Raw genomic sequence first — 22,467 nt, forward strand, 5'->3', positions numbered from 1 at the left:
TCGATAAGGACCAGGGCAAACCAGTCAAGCATTTTATAACTTTATTCAAAAAATAAAGAAAAAAGTACCACCAAAACCAATCCAACACGAAGAATTACACAACTCAATGAGAGAGCTTCTTTGATCTCGCCACAAATGTTGGATGAAATGTTTGATGGCGATCAAACTTCATCCAACACCATCCAACCCGTTTTTTTTCTTTTTTTGAGTTTTCATCTTTTTCCAAAAATTTTAATTGACACAAACCGGTCCAGACATTCCATCCAACATCAGAAAAAAGGCAGAACCATTTGTACACCAAAGTCCTGGTAAATTTTGGAATCTTCCCCAGGGGAGAGGGCACTGACTTTGACGACCGACGGGGACGAGCCGCTGGAGTTTGAAAAGTTGTTCATGTCAACACACGGACAGACAAACAAAAAAAGTGACATACAGAATATGGCTATTAGTATATAGACAATATAAATATTACTAATTATCTCTCTATAATATCACCATAGTATACTTACCTCGATTCATCATTTATTATATCCAAATATCTTTATTAAAAAGTCTTATTTCATCGGGCGAGCTTAGAATTTCTTTTGATTTATTACATAAAAGAAATCAAAAGACTTTAACGACCAATTACCGACAAATTCATCTCCTGTCTTTCTTTATACCTCTATGGTTTAACAAAATGTAAAAAATATATATACCAACACAATAATTGTTTTTACAACAGTTGTTATGATTAAAGAGAATTAACTTTCTTTACAATTTTCATGACGTTAAAGTTATTGACCACTGGCTGCGTTTAGACCAACTGGCATTTGTAATTTGGCATTTGCTCATGAGTGAGTCGATTTTAATAGCTTTTCCATTGTATTTTCTGTCATGGCATTTAAGGAATCGTCCTTTTAGAGTCATTACTGAAAAGGTGATTCCTTCAAGTTCAACTTTGACAGATCAAACAATGAAAAGCATGGAATTTCTCAAAAACTGCAGTCATTAAGACTGAAACTTTTTGCCGTAGGGCTAGGCTATGGCAAATCTTGCAAATTTTACAATCTATAGAAAGAACTGAATAAAAAACGTGCAAATACTTTAAAAAATCAAAAATATCATTTTTTCTCTTTGTTTTGGTTCCTTTGTTTGATTTGAAATGCCAGAAAAGGGGATTCCTTTGCTCAAAATGGCATTTCAAATGCCAACGAAATGCCAACACGCTGTCATCATTAGGCGTTTGACAAACCGAACAATTGCGCGGAACAATAGAATTCAAAAGAATACTGCAAGCAATTACAAATGCCAGGCTGGTCTAAACGCAGCCACTATTGAGAATTGTTTGTTGTAAAAGTCATTCATAAAAGATGTCTCATGACAATTAATATGACACGGAGAGAAACTTTGATAAACATTGCAAATTTAGTGAAACACACAAAACACAAGAACTTTCTTTCTATACTGTAGAAGTGGTACGACTCGATACTTTTTTCGGGACACCCTGTAGTACGTTTATTAGAGATTCGAGGGTACATGATAATGAAACATAGAAAGAACACCTGACGAATGATTCATCAAATTAGAAAATTGCATCTTAAAATTAAAAAGCGTCATTCAGACTAGTCAATTGCTCCATTGTATCTTTTATTGTTCAAAGAAAGGAAAACAATCAAAACAGAGAAGTCATGATGAATAAAGTTGAAAAGGGGAAAACGTGACGGTTCTTCTTTGACAATCAGGATGCATAATTTCAATAAAAAGGAATCCGTTCGAATGGGTCAACTTTTTTGCCACAGAAACGGATCACTTACAACTTATGTCTAATCTCAAGATAATTGTAACATAGAACAAATAAATCACAACTCCTTGGATGAACATCTTTTGGATGTCAATTACGTACCGTTAAAAAGTGCAAAGTGACTCAGACAGATGACCTCACCGTGACATTGCAGATGTTCATTTTCATTTTTCATTTCAAAAAAATAATTGGCTTCTCATCGCGAGATTTGGTTTCTAAGAAGATTTCCGGTCTATATTGTACACCTTTCACAAAACAAAAGGTTATGATGCGGGTTATGATGTGGGGGCTACGTGTGTTGGCTGACAACAAGATAGTATAAATAGTGTTTTCCCTCGTATATCATAATCAATAGACAACACAGTGCGAGGAACGACTCATCTGAATATTGATTTGTAACGGTGAGATCTAATTTTGGGAACTTTTTTAAAAGTTCTAAAGGATTAGATTTGCCTGTTATAAAACTTATCATCACATCGTAAAACTCAAACGACTCACATCTGACTGGCAACAGAACTAGACTTAAAATCAAGATGGCGGAAAGTGTAACGGCTACTACTCCTTCTACTCAAAATGAAAACATCGGAGTCAAAAATTCAAAAGAAGAACCACAACGACAGGTATTAATTAATTCAGATTTAAGAATCAAGACAATGTCCATAAACACCTTGTTGTGTTTTAAGCTCAATGTTTTGTTTGCAAGCTGTCGTGTTTTTGGTCGAAGGTTATTTCGGAAGAATATATTAATTGTTATAGTTTTTTGAGAGATTGTTGGCCCGGAAAAAAGAGTGTGATATATGGACTAACCATAATCACCATAGAAACTAAAACATCGACAGGTCACATTTTCGAAAAAAAGTATTTTTGGCGTCACAATGCAACGTATATAAAAGAAACATTCAGTCAAAAACAGACCAGTCGCAAACAAAACATCGAGGAACTCAGGGTTGACAGTTATAGTGGGGGGCGTACGAGGGTCCTGGACACCGAAATACCGACAGTTTTTCACAAAATCACCGCAATACCGACACATTTTTTACGAAATACCGACACCGACATTTTTTTCAAGCTGTCGACAAAAGATGAATAGTATTTCCAAGTAGATAAAAAATGTTGTATAACATTTTGCTTATTATCATGTTTTTTTCAAAATTCTAATATGACATATCACATAGGAGGGATTTCTGAGAAATAACCCTTGATTTTAGCACCGTTTCCTCGACGTTTTGAGAAAAATTACCGTACCACCGATTGAAAATTTAACATTTTCCGTCACCGAAAAGCATCTCAAACACCGAAATACCGACACATTTTTTGTTAATCACCGAAATACCGACGCAAAAAAAGGTCAATACCGACACACCGATAAACTGGTACGCCCCCCCCCCCAGTTATAGTTCCCTACCAAAAAAAATCACTCACTACGCTCATTGTTTCATGCTTCTCAAAGTAACAAAACAATAATATCAAACAACAAAACACGTTTACCTTGCTAATGTAACTAATTCCAACAAATAAAATATAAACATCCAAAGCACAGAAAATTACACTACCTCAAGATATTTTCATCACTGTCAAATAAAAGATTACGTACCTATTGCAACTCAAATAATGTTCTTACTTATAATGACTCATAAACCTGTCCTGATGGTTTTTGTATCATTTAAGAAAGGCTAGCAAAAGTCAACCCTGAAAATACAAAGGTAATAAATATTTAGAATTCTAGATCTAGATGCCTTGATGTCTTTAAGGTGGTAGTCTACCGCCAGATTTCAAAAGTCAAAAAATCACATTTTTTGCAATAACTCAAGAACTTCTTTACATTTCGTAATGAAATTTTCAGGAAATGTATATCAACTATTAACATTTCTAAAAATAAAAAAAAATTCTAAAAATAACCAAAGACGGGGGTAAAATCAGCCAGGGGGTAAAATACTTTATTTTGCTTGTGTCAGGTTTTCTGAATAGTCGGCTTGACCTATGAAGTTAGTTTTTTTTTTAAATGACTAATATTTAGAAAAGGTCTGGAATGAGTGAAAAAAAAAAATTGAAATTTTTTTCCAGGGGGTAAGAAACTGAAAAAAACGCTTTTTTGAGATTAAAAATCAGGAAACCAATTTTAAAACTTTTTAATCCATTCATTCAATACACAATCATGTAAGGAAACTTCCCTGAAAATTTCAAGTCTGTAGCTACTACTCTCAATCCTAAGATATTTCTGGACAAGGTGAATGCAAACCCCCGGAAAACGCGTTTTGAGAAAATCAAAGAAAAAGGCAAAAAGTCTGCAAAAATGGGTATTATTTTAAGTTGGAAAGCTCTTTTCAAAAAATTTCTTCACTGAATACTCATCCAACCAGTCAGGTTTCAAAAGTTAAAGTAAAACATTTCACAAAAATTGATAAAATATCCAAAAATCAACAAAAACATGTTGCGCTAAAGTCATGTATACATAGTAAGTTTGCGGTAATCTTGCGATAACATCAAATTGGGTGAAAACAGCCACATAAGCGTGTCAAATGTTCATTGAAAGTCCAGCATAACTCTCTGTAGGCATGAAAACTTTTTGTGTGCATATTTTTATTCACATAGACTAGATGACAATGAGCAATGAGCTGGCTTCTTGACCGAAGGAAGGCTGTTATGAGTGGCGGGTGTCAGATGAGAATGTGCGTCTCCAGAAGTTAGGTCCAGTTCATTATAATGCACATTTCCATCTCTGTTACATCATGTTGTGCTTGGAAATATCTCAGTTGCATTTAAATCCACTACAAAACATTATGTGAGCCACCAAAAAGCACACACCGCCTCTCACCGCCTATATGCTCCTCAAAACAAAATGGCGGCAACTTAAATGTTTTTCGTAGAAATCCAGCAACATAACCAATGTACAGCAACTTTATGGCTTCTGTAGAGTCTATTCTTCATTTAAACAAATCATTTCCATCAAAGAAATTAAGTTTTGATCTAAAACCTGCCAAGAAATCTGCAGAATCATGCTAACAGCTTGCTTTTCAGCTTGTTTTTGATGTGTTTACACTACTGAAGCTACCATCTTTAATTTTAAGGATGACGTAATGCCACGGAAAATAATATTTTGACGCTCGAAAAGGGCGTAAAAAGAGCTTTCTTTTGGCGTATCACATTGCTATGTTTCGGCCGAGATTGAAAAAATAAGTCCTTAGCAACGAGATTTTTTCCGTTGCTAGGGCGATTTTTCAAGCACCCAGCAGGACAAAAATGCTCACTGCGACCTGAAAAATAAAGATATCTCTCTGAAATTTCCAGGAGATGTTCAGAAAGACCTAAGGATCTCAAAACACCCAAAAACCAAAATTCGACAATTTTTTCGATGATTTTCCATTTCTCGGTAGACTACCACCTTACTGGTTGTAGCACTAATCTATTAATTATAATCATTTATTTTTCAGACTAACATTAAGATCCCTGCTGAACCAAAGAAAACTGTCTCGTTAGATTTCATCCTTCAAGAGATCGGAGAGTTTGGTCGTTTCCAATGGCTACTAGAGTTCTTATTCGCCATCATGCTTATACAGCCTGTCTCGCAAATCTTCGTCATCGTTTTTGTGACGTCCGACACGCACTTAAGATGTCGTGAAAACAGCTCTGTATGTCGGATGAACGGAACCTTTTCCAGTAAAGATGAACATCATTGCAAATTGGCAAGATCTGAATGGGAATTTGTTGAATCTAAAGATCATTCATTTATCACGCAATTCGATATATATTGCGAACGTAAATGGGTCGTGCAGTTGGCTTCGTCAATTTTCTTTCTCGGTTGGGCAATGGGTTCCATTTTATTGGGATGGGCAGCAGATCGATATGGGCGAAAAACTGTCCTCTTCCCTTCACTACTCGCGTGTATGGTTTTAAGTGCAATTTCACCGTTCTTACCATCGCTGTCTGTCTTCGTGGTGGTTCGCTTCCTGATCGGTATGTGCATCCCTGGCACTTCCTTACAAATGTTTATCATCATGTCTGAAGTCGTTGGTGAAAGACATCGCTTGAAATCTGGCCTCATCATATGGTTCGCTAATGCATTGGCTGTTTGTCTTATTGGTGTTAAAGCATATTTTATTCGTGATTGGAAAATATTATACTTGGTGTGCACCGCACCTTACGTGGTGACTTTGTTGTTTTACAAAATGGTTCCCGAGTCTCCACAGTGGCTAATTCTGAAGAAACGACAATCCGAAGCACTTATCATCTTCAAGAAAATCGCTAAATTCAACGGCAAGCAATTAGACGATAAATTTTCTATCGAAGAGAAGAAAGAAAATGGGAAGACGTCGAAAGTGCGTTTCATGACAGCAGATATTCTTCATAAAACAGCAATTCAAGGTTTCGGATGGATGGTCAGCGGTATGCTATTCTTTGGTTTATCACTCTCCGTTGGCCAGCTGGGTGGTTCGGCTCACATTAACTTTATTCTGGTATCGTTAGTCGAGATACCTGCTCTATTTATCGCTATCTTTCTTGGAGAGAAGATCGGTCGCAAGAGAATTGTCTTGATACCCTTATTCATTGGAGGGATAGCTTGTGGACTGATCTCTCTTTTTCAACATGAAATTTGCGTCTTCCCAGCTGGCAGTATCTCCATAACACTTGGTAAAATCATCCTTGCGTTGATCGGAAAGTTATTCGTCACTATCACATTCGATTCATTTTACACGTGGTCGGCTGAACTTTACCCGACAGAATTACGCGGAAAGGGGATGGGATTGTGCCAAGTTTCTAGTCTATTAGGAGCGACTATTTCACCTTGGTTGGTGAACGGGTTCAAGCTTTTACACGTTTCCTCACCGTTCATCGTGTTGTGTGGTTTTGCTGTGACCTCCACTATCGCATTGACATTTCTTCCCGAAACTCAAAATCAAATTAAAAAGACATTGGTTATTGAGAATCTCAATACAACAGGAGAAAAAAAGAAAAATATTGACGAAAAGGTGTAAAACGCCTTGAAAAGTTATTTTAAAAGATGCATTTCTTAAAATATTTATTGTATTTATGTAATTTATCAAATTATTTATCAAATGATTAAAGATCGAAGGTATGAATTTGAGTGAAACTCCAAACTCTTTCAATTTCTTTCCCTTATTTGATAAACTTTCTTGGTGTATTCAGTACAGTTGCCACAAGTACAGTATTCAAAGGGATTTGAGATCGCCTTTTACTTTTGACCCACTTTAATAAGCATCCAAACAATTTCCTGACTAGCGTTCTTTCACAAATATAAAACAGTTTATATAAAGGGGGGGGTTTTCACTTTTACGGTATGACGGTATTGGGCGCCTTTTTACCCCCGGTAAATCGGTATTACGAGAAAAAAACGACGGGATTACGGTATTTCATTTTCTACCGGTATCGGTAAATTGCCTGTTTTTTTGTCGGTATTTCGATATTTTTATCAATAAAAAACGGTATTTCGGTATAAAACTATTTACCTTTTAGTTTCTTCATGAGTTTCATGCAGAAAAATTTTCAAAAAAGATAAGTCTATTCCGCCATTTTAACCAGCTTGCTTCGCTCGCACAATCTTGGATGTCCTATTGACTTATTGTCATGGTGAGGTTATTCAAAATAAGCAAAACTTTACGATATCTAAACAAATATTTTCGTTATTTTTCTGCGGGCGCATTTTTTTAATGACAACTTTTGTGATGCAAATACTGCATCCAACGAATGAGTCTAGACAAAATTTTCTCCGTCAGCACTAAATGATATGCTCGTCTCTCCGTATTCACTTATATTGTTACTACAATACAATACGCTGATACTGCAGTAACTTACAGAGATAGTAAAGGTGGTATTTACTCCTTCAATAATTAGTAAAAGTAGGTAGCTCTAAAAACATCTTTTGCAGCATCGAACGATTAAAAAATAATTCACATCATGATGCACATGATGCGTTTTCAGGCAATCTAGGCATTCTAAATTTTTTCTTAGGCGAAACTCTTGGAACGCCGCACCGGGTACGGCAGGTACGTCGCTCGCCGTACCATTTTTGCCAACAAATGGTCAGTGTTCAATAAAATCAAAAATTGCTAACAATAGCGTATTAAGGCCGTTTTTCAATAACAAAGGAGAGCGAAAATTGTCGAAAATTTTCGCGCTCGCTTCGCTCCGCGTTCTTATTTTACATTTATTTTCTTTCCTCCGTTAGGGGGGGGGGGTTAATTTTGAGAATTCGCGTCCTCTAGTTTGCACCACAGCACCACCTCTATGAGCCGGTGTTGAAGTCTACGGCTTCTCAGACCATGATTGGCCCAGACCTCGATTTTAAATTAATTCTCAATGTAAAAGACATCTTACGGTTCTGCGAGGAAGAAATTATTGGGGGAAAGGCTTAATTTTGCATTTGACTCCCGTAACAAGCAAGTAACTTTGGCGCAGCAGACCTAAAATATTGCTTTATGAAAGCTCAAATAGCTGTAAAAGAGGCCTTAAAAAGTCGACGATATCGAGAATAAGGTCACAAAACTAGCAAAAAACTTTATATATTGGCGAAAAAGTTTGGTATAAGAATAGGTCAATCTGTTTAAAAGAGACCATAAAAAGGTTAAATTTACCCAAATAAGGTCACAATCGTTTAACCAAAGTGGGGGGCCTCATAAAGTACAAGACTTGTTTGTACACTTTCTAATTTGCCGCTAATTTGTTACTACACAATAGATTTGATAACTGAAAATTCATTATTTTCGAAAAAAAAACATAAATATAATATCGGTATCGGTATTAGGCTTCCTTCACCGACGGTATTACGGTATTTGACCCAAAATTTTGTCGGTATGACGGTATTTAAGACCCCTGAAAACCCCCCCCCTATAAAGGTAGGATGAAGCCACTCATTTTAATCTTAACTTTAAAAGAATTTTACCCAGATGGGGGAAGGGGGTAATAGAGTGGCTATTTTTGAATTGCTGCTGTGAAAACATCATTTTCGAAATTATATTGTTTTGCTAAAAGGAAGAAGGCACGCAAGATTTTCAACCCTAAACATGACAACTGAAGCTATTCTAGGATTCCCTGTAAAAAAATTTGTCTCGCCAAAATTAGTTCCCTAAAATTTGAATAATGACTTAAATGCGTACTCTCGGGTACCTAATAGCCGCCCCCCCGCTAATTAATTTTAATTTTTTTAAATTAATCAAACCCCCCCCCCCCGGCTATTAGATACCTTAAGGGAAGAAATTTTCGCGAGAAGAAATTTTCGCGGAAGAAATTTTCGCGGAATTTAATTTCGCGAATTTGGGCGTAATTCGCGAAATTAAATTCCGCGAAACACACCAAAATTGTTAAATCGCGAAATTAAATTCCGCGAAATTAAATTTTTTTCCTTCTTCTTTTATTTTGCTGTTTTTGACCAGGTATTACCAAAAAAGATGGACACAATTGATTATTTTAAGCATTATAACGTGTATTTTGTATCAAATAGAAACAAATATAAACAACTCCATGATGCTTAATAGTTAATCTAAGTTGATAAATTCTTCTCAATCGCGAAATTAAATTCCGTGAAACTTTTGAAATCGGCTCATTCGCGAAATTAAATTCCGCGAAATTTGCCATTTTGAAACTCTGATTCGCGAAATTAAATCCCGCGAAAATTTCTTCTCGCGAAAATTTCTTCCCTTAAGGTACCCGAGAGTATATCATTTTGGTAAAGCAAAATAATAATATTTCGTCAGAAATCGAGGTTTTTATCGATTTTCGGCTAAATAGCCTATATAAAATAGTCTAAATAGCCTATGATGGGCTAATCAGCCTATGATAGGCTAATTTGAAGGTGTCCTTGACTGCTTATCGTGAATAGACTTTAATTGTGGTGATATCCATCGCTCTGGTGATCTGTTTGGTTTCAATTATTACAGTTCTTTCCCAGTTACTAAGCATCACCCTTTACTGTTTTGTTTTTGTCTAGAGGAAGAGAAACGACAATTTTAATAGCAAGCCTTTCCTTGAATACAAAAACAGGTCAATTAGGAAACATTAACAACACAATACAGGGACACAAAGGGAATTTTAAATTACGATATAAAAGAAATATCTTCATTTGAAGATCAAAATTCTGTCAGGTCCATAACTCTTTAGACGTTTGACGTCAATTGTACTTAATCCGACATAATTTTAAATGGCTGTATTACTCGACACTCGATTACTCTGTTGTACTATACAACAAGCAGTATCACTCTTTTGGCCATAAAAAGTTTTTCTAAACCTGATTCGGGGTCCCTCTCATAAAAGTCTCAAAGCCACATGGGAGGTTAAGTCCCACCAAAGAAACCACGGATCCTAAGGGTTGGTCCACTTTTACAAGTTAAATAATCGCGAGTTGAAAACACCCATTTAGTTATCACCCTTTATGATTTGCACAAAAACATTGAAACGATCAAAAGGATTGTTTAAAAAGAAGTTAAAGGTACTAAGTTTTATGAATGTTATATGACAAAGTATATGTAGAGGGGGGTTTTCAGGGGTCTTAAATACCGTCATACCGACAAAATTTTGGGTCAAATACCGTAATACCGTCGGCGAAGGAAGCCTAATACCGATACCGATATTATATTTATGTTTTTTTCGAAAATAATGAATTTTCAGTTATCAAATCTATTGTGTAGTAACAAATTAGAAACTGTACAAACAAGTCTTGTACTTTATGAGGCCCCCAGTCAACCCTCAATTCAGGTATTCACGCACAAATTTTTGCCAATTCACATATTCACGCGCGAAAAAAACCATTTTCACGTCCACGCACCAATTTTGCTTTTACATCTTTGGTTAAACGATTGTGACCTTATTGGGCTAAATTTAACCTTTTTATGGCTTCTTTTAAACAGATTGACCTATTCTTATACCAAACACTTTCGCCAATATATAAAGTTTTTTGCTAGTTTTGTGACCTTATTCTCGATATCGTCGACTTTTTAAGGCCTCTTTTACAGCTATTTGAGCTTTCATAAAGCAAGATTTTAGGTCTGCCGCGCCAAAGTTACTTGCTTGTTACGGGAGACAAATGCAAAATTAAGCCTTTCCCCCAATAATTTCTTCCACCCGTAAAATGTCTTTTATATTGAGAATTATTTTAAAATCGAGGTTTGGGGCAATCATGGTCTGTGAAGCCGTAGACTTCATCAACACAGGCTTCATAGAGGTGGTGCTGTGGTGCAACTAGAGGACGCGAATTTAAAAGTTTAACGCCCCCCTCCTATGGGAGGAAAAAAAGTAAATGGAAAATAAGAACGCGAGCGAAGCGAGCGCGAAAATTTTTCGACCATTTTACTGATTATTGAAGGAGTAAATACCGCCTTTACTGTCTCTAAGTTACTGAAGTATCACTGTATTGTATTGTAGTAGCAATATAAGTTAATACGGAGAGACGACCATATCATTTACAATCAGTCACAAAATACTTGGTACAAAAGGGAAATTCACCGGGGTGTTTTGAAACCACAATCGATTTTTAAGTGCTCTAAAGTAGGTTCGAAGGGTAGAGTTTAAACTCTGAGCTTTAACGCTAGACGTAAGACTTACGACCTTAGGTGTGAGGATCCAAAAGTTCAAAAATGGTCTAGTAGGGCTTGAAATATAGCCTAGAAACCAACAAATCCCTCCTAGATCGAAATAATCGATGAAATCAAGTTGAAGGCCTAAAAATTGACATTCTCGCTCGAACTTCAATTTTAGAAAAATGGTAAATTAGCCAAAAGTGCCAATATATTATGGCACTGATTGTAGTGCTGACGGGGAAAATTTTATCTAGACTCATTTGCTGGATGCAGTATTTGCATCACAAAAGTTGTCATTAAAAAAATGCGCCCGCAGAAAAATAATAAAAATATTTGTTTAAATATCGTAAAGTTTTGCTTATTTAGAATAACCTCACCATGACAATAAGTCAATACTGTAGGACATCCAAGATTGTGCGAGCGAAGCGAGCAAGAAAATTTTACTGGTTAAAATCGTGGAATAGACTTATCTTTTTTGAAAATTTTTCTGCATGAAACTCATGAAGAAACTAAAAGATAAATAGTTTTATACCGAAATACCGTTTTTTATTGATAAAGATATCGAAATACCGACAAAAAACAGGCAATTTCCCGATACCGGTAGAAAATGAAATACCGTAATCCCGTCGTTTTTTTCTCGTAATACCGATTTACCGGGGGTAAAAAGGCCCAATACCGTCATACCGTAAATGTGAAACCCCCCCCCTATGTAGTTGTTGATGATATCAAAAATATGCACAAAATATAATACTTTAAATAAATATTTCTATATTGGCGATTTGCACTAAAACTGTACCGTCCCGTCCGAAATCGTTTTTCTTTGCATATATCTCATTAAAGTTAAGTGTTAATTATTCCTTTTTTTCATCAGAGACAGCTTGGTAATGACACACTTTCTGCAAAATTTCATGTTTTAACTGTCTACCATTAGTCTGCAATTATAAACTCTGTGTCAATTTTTCCTTATTTTGGCAATTTTTCGTAAAAAAGTGGTTCAGTTTTATGGTAACACTTTCTTTCCAGAAAGGTATTTGCCCTGGAATCGTCCTTTTTCATAAAAGGCAACTTATTCATGTGTTTTTCTACAAAAAAGTGTTTTGAAACCTTTTTTCCATCTTGCTCTAGCAGTGTTTTCTGTTTACGTCCATTTTGTCACCGGAATTTGTCCCGTCCGAAATCATTGCATATTACCCCCATTGTAAGAGTGTTCATTGAAGGGTTTTTAAGTTTGAGGGTAAGTTTAATCTATGTTTTTGAAAATATGTCAAAAAGTATTAATTTTCCATTAAGTTAGCATTGCTGAATGTCCCGTTCAAAAGATTACAATGACTGGATATTGTAATCTAGGTTAGATCATATTTTAATTGAGAAAAGGAAAGATTCAAAGCCCATTAGATTTGATTTTTGGGGTGCTAAAAAAATTTCCAGTCCGAAATTACTTGTCCCATCCGAAATCATAATTTTTCAAATATCTTTCAATTTGTAGTAAAATGAGAGTGTTTGACATTTAGGAAGTTATCAGCAAGAGGTAATGGTAAGCAAAAAGTTCAAATAGGGCAATTAAAGTAAAGTTTTTACACCACTTTTAAACCATGAAAATATGAATTGATTTCGGACGGGACAACTTTCCCGTAAAAACAGGTTTTACATAAAAATCACTGCTGGAACAAAACAGGGAAAGATTCTCAAGTCTTTTCTGTTTGAGATACTTATTTGTTCACTTACTGATCATTGAGAAAGGAAAAGGAAAAGGAAATAGCAAGTCTTGAATAAAATTTTTACGAAAAATGATTTCGGACAGGACAGGAAAAACAAACAAACACAAATAGCCTTGAAAAAGAAATGAAAATGGTGATACAGATTTTTAAGATCTATTCTAATTTTCTAAGATGACTTTTATAAGAACAATTTTAGAGTGTTCTATAGCTTCCTTGCTTCCTCTATACATTTTTCTGATGTATTCTTGCTTTTAGTCTAGCAAATTATTGTCCGTCCGAAATCATTTTTGGTATCTACTATGCCAATCAAAACAAGGCAATAAAAAAGGATTTGCTTAAAGTTTAGTGATACTTTAAACATCACCTGTTACAACCCTTACAATCTCTGATACTCTCCATTGCAAGTTAGTTTTGATTTTTTTTAAACCATGAATTTACCATTTTCATACGGTCTAATGGCTAATTTATAATTAGGCCTTAAGATGTGGTGACAAGGTAAATTTCCATGAAATATAGGCTATAGACTGTCATAAAAAAACAGAGTGATGTTAAAAAATTGAACTTTCTTTTCATGATTTCGGACGGGACACGGTACAGATTTAGCGCAAATCCCCCATATAAATTTGGTTTGACTAGCCAAATAATTTAAATTATAGTTATATAAGTTATAGTTTTCCTTTATAATTATTTATAATGCACTAACGGGTAAGCACCAAAGCATCATTATGCTGTGAAGTGATTAGTCTTGGAATCCAATTTCAAAATAAAAAAGAGATTACAGATGACAAACTTCTAACATTTCTGAGTTTGATGGTCAAGTCTGATACAGTTTATATTTGACTTTACTTGTTTGTTAAATTGACTTTTTTAAAGGTAGCGAGTGACAGACAAAAAGGGCTTTAAAAAATTGCAATTTTGTAAAGATGCCCTGAGATATTGATCATAAATAATTCACGCACGAAGAGAACTTTTTGTTAAATTTTCGTGTAGATTAACATTTTCAAATCAGCCTCTTTTTCACCTACATTTTTTCATATTTCTAGCGATTTTGGCCAAATTTGGGATTTTCAATTTATTGCGAGGACTAAATTTAAAGGGTCGAATTTTGCAAAATTGAAAAAATCAATCCACGAGAAATTTAATCAATATAAAGGTAATTTAGAATTCATTTTGCTCTTCTTCACCATCTGGGTAGCCAATGTCATCACAGTCACATGCTAATTTTCCGGTTTGTGTAATTTACGATGCGCGATCCAACGATTCACGATGCGCGATGCACGATCCATGCATATATTATGTTAATTATTCTAATTATGCACGAATAAGTTTTCATAATGCTAGCTACAAACATCCTATAACAATAACGAAAAAAAAATAAAAAAAGAAGGGGAAATAATTTATCATAAAGGCCTGTTTCCATCGATCGCGCGAGCGTGCACGGTAGGGCAAAATTTCCTAAAATAGCACATTGACGTCACGAATTAAACTTTCTTGTACACAAAATGTGTACGCTCTTGTACGCTTTTGTGCTCTTTTCTACGCTGAAAATTTTCAACTTTTTTGAGCGTACAGGAGCGCACATTCCAATTGATAATTTTTCAACCAATCAAGAAAGAGATAAACTGCTGAGTAAACAAAAAAATGTAAACATACAGATTGTGTTCGAGTCAACCTCTTTCTTGATGGAAATCAAACATTGATCGCGCGGAGTTTACGGCCAAATCTATTTTAAGAATTTTGGCCTAGCGTGCACGCTCGCGCGATCGATGGAAACAGGCCTTAATCAGAATGATTAAAATAACTTATATCTTCTGTGTAGAAAAAAACTGAAAGAAAAAGCCTTGACGTCATAGAAAAGTTTTGGTGCGAAAAATTTATTAAAACACATACTCATTTTTGTACGTTCATTGATTTTTAAGAACAGTGAATAAGGTAAATAAGAAATCATTGGCTACATTATTACTTTTGGCATGTTCTTATAAAAGCATTTCACCAACTGAATTGCAGTAGTCACACTATGAAATTTTAAAAATTTTAAAATGGTTTTTAACAATAGAGCTTTTCAATAGTGCTTTTTTCTATTAGTTTTTCTCTTACCAGGAAATTAATAAACAAACTCATTCAAACTTTTTGAGCTTTTACATTATGGACACCGAATCAAAAGCACTACTTCTGCTCCTTCTCAAGCACTATCAAAAGAAGCATAAAAAACGACGTTTTAGCAAAATTTGTTTCAAAAACGCAATATCCCATCATCGCTCGTTAACTAGAAGATTCTTTTTGTCATCCATCATGCGTACTTCTTTGCTACAATTAAGAGTTCGTAGAGCACGTTCGTTATGGGCTTACCCCAGACAAGAGTTTTGGTTTTCGCGTATGCAGGCAGATCAGATTTTTAATCATTTTTGGCGTAACGATTTTCGAATGTCACGGGAGACCTTTCTGTCGTTAGTAGCACTTGTTCGGCCAAGATTAGAAAAACGTGACACACAGTTACGCAGAGCAATACCCATAGAAAAAAGAGTAGCGATTGCTTTATGGAGGCTGGCAACTGGAAACTCCTTTAGGACTGTCGCAAAAACATTTGCCGTTGGAAGCTCAACGGCAGTACAAATAACAAAGGAATTTTGTTTAGAACTAACGAGACTCTCCCAAAGGTTTATCAAATTTCCTCAAACAAGAAGAGATACTGCTAAGGCGATAGAAGAATTTAAGATGAACTACCAAACCGAATTTCCCAAGGTAGTTGGCGCTTTGGATGGAACTCACATCCCAATATCTGCTCCCAGTGTTGAATCGAAAGCTGACTATTACAGTAGGAAACAGTGCTACACAGTATCAGTACAAGGGTTAGTTGGGGCAAATTTAATGTTTTTAGATGTTGCAACGGGATTTCCAGGTAGTTGTCACGACGCTAGAAACCTTCGAAACTCCTCACTCTTTAGAAGGGCCGAAAATCAAGAAATTTTGACGAAACCTATTGACGTAATCGATGATTCGGAAATAAGACCCCTTGTCCTCGGAGACGGTGCCTATCCCTTACTATCATGGCTAATCACACCACACCAATTCGGACCAGGGCTAACAAGAGATCAACGTGTTTTTAACCGAAAATTATCGAGTGGTCGGGTTCATGTCGAGAGAGCATTTGGGATCTTAAAAGCTCGATGGAGAATCTTACTCAAACGACTTGATAATAGGATTGAAAATGTCGCTGCTGTGACAATCGCCTGCGTCACTCTACACAATTTTTGTCAAATGAACAATGAAACTTATACAGATGAGGATGGTGTTCTCGAATATATTTTGAGACAAGAGAGACAGTCAAGACAAAGAAGACGGCAGAATTATGATCGAAATCCTAATGGAAATACTTCTCGTATCTCATTAACCAACTATTTAAATCAATAAACGACATGTCAAAAGAAAAACTATGATAAAAATCCTAATCCTAATCTGGGCTCCCAGAATACTGTCCGTGACAAATGATCGAAGTGACAAGTGCCAATTCGTGTCAATGTAAAATTTCAAAAGATACTACTGCGTACTACTGTAATAATACCGTTTTTAACAAAAGAATTTTTCTGAACTTAAAAGTTATTTGTTGTTGTTGTTATTGTCTTTATTACCGGCAAATATCTGTCCAAATTTTAAGAAAAACTCTCTTTCTTTTTCTTTGTCTTTGGCTTCAGCCTCAAGCTGTTTTTGGTGCATTGATAGTTGAAATTTTTGAAAGTTTTCTTCACTTCTCTCAAAAACTTTAATTTGCTCCTTTTGCATTTCGATAAGCTGTTCCTGGAATGTTTTCGGTTTTTCTTTCTTTGGAACTTTCTTGGCGGAATGTTTACGCACGTCAGTTTCTAACTGTTTCACATATTCTAGTGAACTATCTAAGTCATCTTGTGTCTCGTTTTCTTCGATAAGTTTTCTCTTGATAGCTGAACTTGCACTGCAAGGTTCAATGCCCGACGCATCATCTTTCTCAACTGCTGGTGGTGTGGTTACATCAAAGTTCTCAGAAGGCTCTAACTCGTTTCCTGCGCCGACTTCAAAAAATTCAGGTAGATTTTCAACATCTCTGTCGGATAACACTTTGTCAATATCATCAAAATATTCACACTTTTTAACAGCGGCTCCACCAGTTGATTCGTTCATGAGCTTTTTGCATTTATGATATTTGTCTTTCATTCCCCATATCTTTTGCTTGCATTGATTTAGATTTTTCGGTTGTCCATGCTTTGAAACTTTTTTCACGATGTCTGGCCAAACCTGGTTACAGCGACTTGATTGAATTTCGTTGAAATGTTTTCGCACCATTGCGTGATTAGTATATGTTTTTGTGTTTTGGTGAAACGAATTTTCTTTGGTTCAGGTTGTGTTTGAGGAGCTTGGTGTGGAACGACTTGTTGTGGAAACATTGGAGGTACCATTTGCTGAGGTGGAAAGGGTTGCATCGGCGGCATTTGTAAAGATACCATTTGTTGTGATGCCATTGGTGGCATTTCGTTAAGGTGACTTGGTACAGGATAATACGTAGGTTTGTAACCTGGACCACAATAATTGTTATAATTCATTTTGCTTCGCTTCACAAACTCAACACTTTGCACACAGAAACAGTGCACAGCTTTCTTTGAAATGATTTGTGTGAGAGAAATCTTCTCACGTTTATTTATATCACCACACCCATCCCATTATATTCTGTATGATAATACACTACTTCTTTTATGGAAACAATGAAATCAACCAGATAACATTTTGCATTTTTCTGAGAGGTCCATTGTTTTAAAATTCGAAACAGAAAAGAGGAGCTCGGGGGCACCTCGAAAAATTTTTAAAATTTAAACAATAAAGTCTTTTGTGTCTGGCTTGAGCAAGAGAAGAAAAAACTCAAAACTTTTCAGACCGGAATTGATTTGAGATCGTAACTGAAAAGAATTTTGCTTCTACCTATTGTTATCCGATTTTATAAAAAGTAAAATCTCTAGTGTGACCACAATGTTTATTTATTTGATATTTTTCTTTGTTTGATGATCAAGTTAATTCATTTGATCTTTCTCAAAAAAGGTGAGTTTAGACACGCGCTCTTTATTAAAAAGCGTCTTCCCTACTTTACCACAACATTGTAAATTTTTGTTTATAACCCTGTCTCAAACCAATGCATTTGGTTGGTTTAATCGGAGAAACGTTTTTTTTTTAAATAAAGAAAGCAAAAAGGTTACAAGATATTCAATTCAAAGCATGGGCAAAAAAGTTCATGTTCTGATTTGATTTGATTGTTCAGGTTAAAATATATACACGCATACTTTACATTGGTTTTCCAGGAATACAAAAGAAGGAATTAAAATATGTGATTACTAAAACCTGTAAATGCATAATTAGAATAATTAACATAATATATGCATGGATCGTGCATCGTGCATCGTGAATCGTTGGATCGCGCATCGTAAATTACACAAACCGCTAATTTTCTTAGCAGCCATAAGCCATGATCAAAGGTACAGTAACATTCTAGATAACCAGAAAGTCGAACTCTCTTTTTCGTTTCGTTGGCATCTCTCTCTATTTTTAATGTAAGGACTTCGTTACTACCTGAGCAATCGCAGTATCCATTATCATAGATTTTAAACACAAGTTCTCCCTCTTCGTTCCATTCCCCATTTTTAGACAAAGTCAGGTCTTTTCCTTTTTCACGATACATTCCAAGTTTTATAACACCTTCTTTGATATTGATAACTTGATGATCATATACTGTAAAAATCCAGTTTGTTTCTACAATATCTGTCTTGTCTTTTTCGATTCTCAACTTTTTGGCCGTTGCTGCTTCTTCGTCAAGTTTCTTTTTCTTTGAAATTAATTTCAGAATAATTTCTTTGGAAGTAGGCCAGCATTCTCTCACAATATTGATTAGATCCTCGTTTCTCAATGTTGACAAATATTCTTCCAAGTCCTCAAATCGATCATTATCTTGACTTCTCTTGCGCGTTGGAGAGTCGATTGATGACATGATTTTTCTAAATTTTTAAGAATGAATGAGAGTGTATATCAGAGTATTAAGAACTTTTTTGCCATACTACCAAGTAGGAAATTTTTCAATATTATTAGGTATTATATTATTATCTTGAGAGTTAATATGTAATTAACTTTAATATACTGAGCAAGGGTCTGTATAAATACTAAAGATAATGTACTTCATTTAAGTTTATCAGTTTTGAATGTTCTCCTTCATTAATTAGGGAATGAGGGGTTAGCTGTTAATTGGAGTAAGGTCCACTGACACAGAGACACAAACTGGTCTGTTTAAGTTCAGAAACACAGAATTTAGAAAAGAATTGGTCTGAATTTAGCCATTGGCAAATAAATAGTCAAAATCCCCTGAATATTAGAAGAAAAAACTGATAGAAATTGATAGAATAGTAGAATCGACAACCCCGTGAAAAATCCCCATTAAGGATAAAAAAACACAAGTAATTTTTGTACGAAATCATCATTGGGAAAACTTGACGGTCTTTTGAATAACTTATTATATACTTCCCAGCATAAATTTTTCTGATGATGACGTCATAGTTGATTTGTCTTTTAAAACACATCTGTTACCTAGAGACAAGATAATTTATTGTGTTTGTACTGTCTGACAGAAAGTAATGTATCCTGGAGTAATTTGTTATTCAATACACCGTTGCTTTCTCATATCCTAAATCAGACTGTCTAATATTTTAGTTTTAGATAACTTTTTCCAAGCAATATACTAATTGATAACCAATCAATTGACTGGAATAAATCAATATCCAATCAATTTTCGAGAACAGTATGTTCCAAGGCAAACTTATTAGAGCCCATTCTTTTACGCAGTTTTTGAGTGTTTTTTTATGTATGAATTATGTCGATGGGTTTTGCCCGGCTTTGCCTGACTGACTTTCTTCAACTTTTGTGGCTTTCCTTTCTTGAGCTTTTCAACCAATTTTATGACTGTATTTCTCACCAGTTTTCCTACCTCTCCTATCAAAAGCAAAAAACACTATGAGATCTAAGCAAAGAGACACAGGTGAACAGAAAAATTTGTATTTTTGTGGCAGTGGTCTAAACGACTGATTGTGGGGTTGGTCTAAAAAGCAGGGTAGCCAATGGGGTAGCCAATTGGGCTAGGTTATGGGGTACCTCTTTTTGCCTAAACTTTTGAAATCTGAAACGTGTTTTCATGTGGAAATAACTATTACAACATCTTGTTAGTGATTCCATGTAATAAAATTTAAGATTCCTTTCGAACTTCAGCCACAATAGCCTTTTTTCCAAAGGTACTGAACTTTGTTACTTCTCAAGAGACCTGGCACCATTTTGTCTTCCTTCTCGGCTTCGTTTGAAAATTTACAGACCCGAATAAAAAATATATACAAAACAGTTTTTAATATTTTAGATTTAGATTTTATTTATGTTTTTAATTGTTATTTCCGTGAAGCTGTAATTCGATGATAATAGCTTTGGAATCGCCTTTGGGCCATATGATCTCTAATCTTGTCATATCTTAACAATCCTTTGTTATTGAATCTATTGTTTAATTTAAATCATGTTTAGATGTTTCAAACAATTAATTCCTTTTAAAATTTTTAAATATGGCAGCTTATATAATAGGTACAAAAAAAATTAAACTTTTGAAATAGCTCATAATGAAGCTCTATTTCTTACTCCTCGTGCATTAACACGTGGTAATTTATATCTTTGTTTATCTTTGGAATCGTACACATGATCAATCTAAGTATCAATCAGATTCGCTTTTTAGACCAACCCCTGATTGTGTCACACATCACAGTAATATGCTGATATCTTATACCGTAAGTTGGTCTAATATCGACATCCCTCGTCTACTAATTCCGACACCCTTCTTTAGAGACAGGAATAATATGAAAGCTTGAATCACTGATTGAAAAAGGATTATTCCTCTGTGACCAATAAGCCAAGAAAAACAGTTTCAACCTTTCTATCAATTTCAGCTGGGATGGAGGGATGGAGGGATGTCGCCAAGTTACGGTAGAGTTGACGGTACATGCGGCGGCTTTTAGAACAATAGAAAAAAGCTATTGTGACTCTTTGTAACTATATCATCTCTCTGCCCCCTTGAAAATCTGAGAAAACCTTCAAGACTGCCTTGAAAAAAATTACTGCATTTTCTGGCTTACTCAGCAATATAGTTGATCACTGTTGATTTCACCATATTAGCGAGATTATGTAAATTCGATTTCTAGCGCTACGGCGAGTGTCTACGTCACGAAAACACTATCCAAAGGTGACATTGAGCCCTCGAGCAAGCGCGATGTTGTTTTTGCCGTCTGTGTTTTTTTTTTAGTTTCTAGTGCTAGTGCTAGGGTTTGTTTGTTTGTTTCGTTGCCAATGTCAAAAGAATAAAGAAGCCCTCAAAGTTTTTTCTTTGAGACTTTATTCTTTCGACATTGAAAGCAGTAAGTTAAAAGTTTTAATTAGTTTAACATGGCTGGAATAGATGTTGGCACTGAACTGGCAAATGCCTATGTCAATGGGGTTATATCTGATGAAGAATACCTCATGCTGGCTGATGCTACAGAGGTAAATTTTGTCGGTGCTGTTGGTAATGGCTATGGTGCTATTACATCAGACAGTCTGTTCCGGACGATGTTGACCGGTCGTCCCAAGTTGACCGCGCACGAAGTTGGCGAGTTTTGGAGAAAATTTATTTTTCTACTTTCGTTTTCACAGCTACCATTTTATTGTATAAACAACAAGCATTTTCGGAACGTAATATACTAGAGAAATTAAATACAAGTCGGTATTGAAAAATATAAAATATACTATATACCGGAGCCTGTCCCGGCATGGATCTTTTGGATTTAAATAAAATTCTACTAGAATTATATGGATTATGTATAAACAAACTACTACAAACTACGTAATTTTATAGTTAAAATCATCCAATCCAGCATAGATATTTGCCCGCGGAAAATTTCAATCCTAAAATGGTAGATAAGCTCTGTACGCTGCCAGACTGCACCACTGCCTTGCTGATGGCTGGCTGCTTGCAGGAGCAACACTAAGAATCATATATTAAGTTGAAGTTGGTTTGATATTCTACGTTTGACGTTTGATATTCGTTTGATATTCGTTTTAATATTCTCAAATTTGCGTTTTGAAGTTTTTGTGACTACTTTTGGAATTGGAAACTATTGGAAGCCAATAGAGTTTATTCTCAAGGGTGTGTGTGCAAAATTTCAGCGCTCTCCCTCGCAGCGTGCTCCCTCTAAAAATTTGTAACCGTTTAAACTCATTTCGGCCGAAATGACAAGTTGGGCTCCTGTGGGGGAGAGCGGTTATCTTTGGAACTGGAAACTATTGGAAGCCAATAGAGTTTATTCTCAAGGGTGTGTGTGCAAAATTTCAGCGCTCTCCCTCGCAGCGTGCTCCCTCTAAAAATTTG

General features: G+C 35.4%; 2 protein-coding genes across 2 annotated transcripts; both read left to right on the forward strand.

The window, feature by feature from the left end:
• Nucleotides 1-2,111: 2,111 nt before the first annotated feature.
• On the forward strand, nucleotides 2,112-6,867 carry LOC136799442 (solute carrier family 22 member 3-like). Its single transcript, XM_067056148.1, has 2 exons — nucleotides 2,112-2,403; nucleotides 5,215-6,867. Exons 1-2 carry the CDS (start codon nucleotides 2,317-2,319, stop codon nucleotides 6,754-6,756), a joined length of 1,629 nt encoding a protein of 542 aa, XP_066912249.1. The 5' UTR covers nucleotides 2,112-2,316; the 3' UTR covers nucleotides 6,757-6,867.
• Nucleotides 6,868-15,743: 8,876 nt separating this feature from the next.
• On the forward strand, nucleotides 15,744-16,439 carry LOC136799610 (uncharacterized). Its single transcript, XM_067056332.1, has one exon. The coding sequence runs from the start codon at nucleotides 15,744-15,746 to the stop codon at nucleotides 16,437-16,439; it is 696 nt and encodes a 231-aa protein (XP_066912433.1).
• The last annotated feature ends 6,028 nt before the right edge of the window (nucleotides 16,440-22,467 follow it).

The sequence above is a fragment of the Clytia hemisphaerica genome, unplaced genomic scaffold (genome assembly GCF_902728285.1).
Source record: "Clytia hemisphaerica strain Z4C2 unplaced genomic scaffold, Clytia hemisphaerica genome assembly, whole genome shotgun sequence".
NCBI classification, from domain to species: domain Eukaryota; kingdom Metazoa; phylum Cnidaria; class Hydrozoa; order Leptothecata; family Clytiidae; genus Clytia; species Clytia hemisphaerica.

Excerpts from the sequence above, each read along its gene's own strand:
- LOC136799442 (XM_067056148.1), top strand. The coding sequence starts at position 2,317 with ATGGCGGAAAGTGTAACGGCTACTACTCCTTCTACTCAAAATGAAAAC. Across the intron at positions 2,404-5,214 it reads AAGAAGAACCACAACGACAG|ACTAACATTAAGATCCCTGC; the intron begins GTATTAATTAAT and ends TTTATTTTTCAG.
- LOC136799610 (XM_067056332.1), top strand. The coding sequence starts at position 15,744 with ATGAACTACCAAACCGAATTTCCCAAGGTAGTTGGCGCTTTGGATGGA.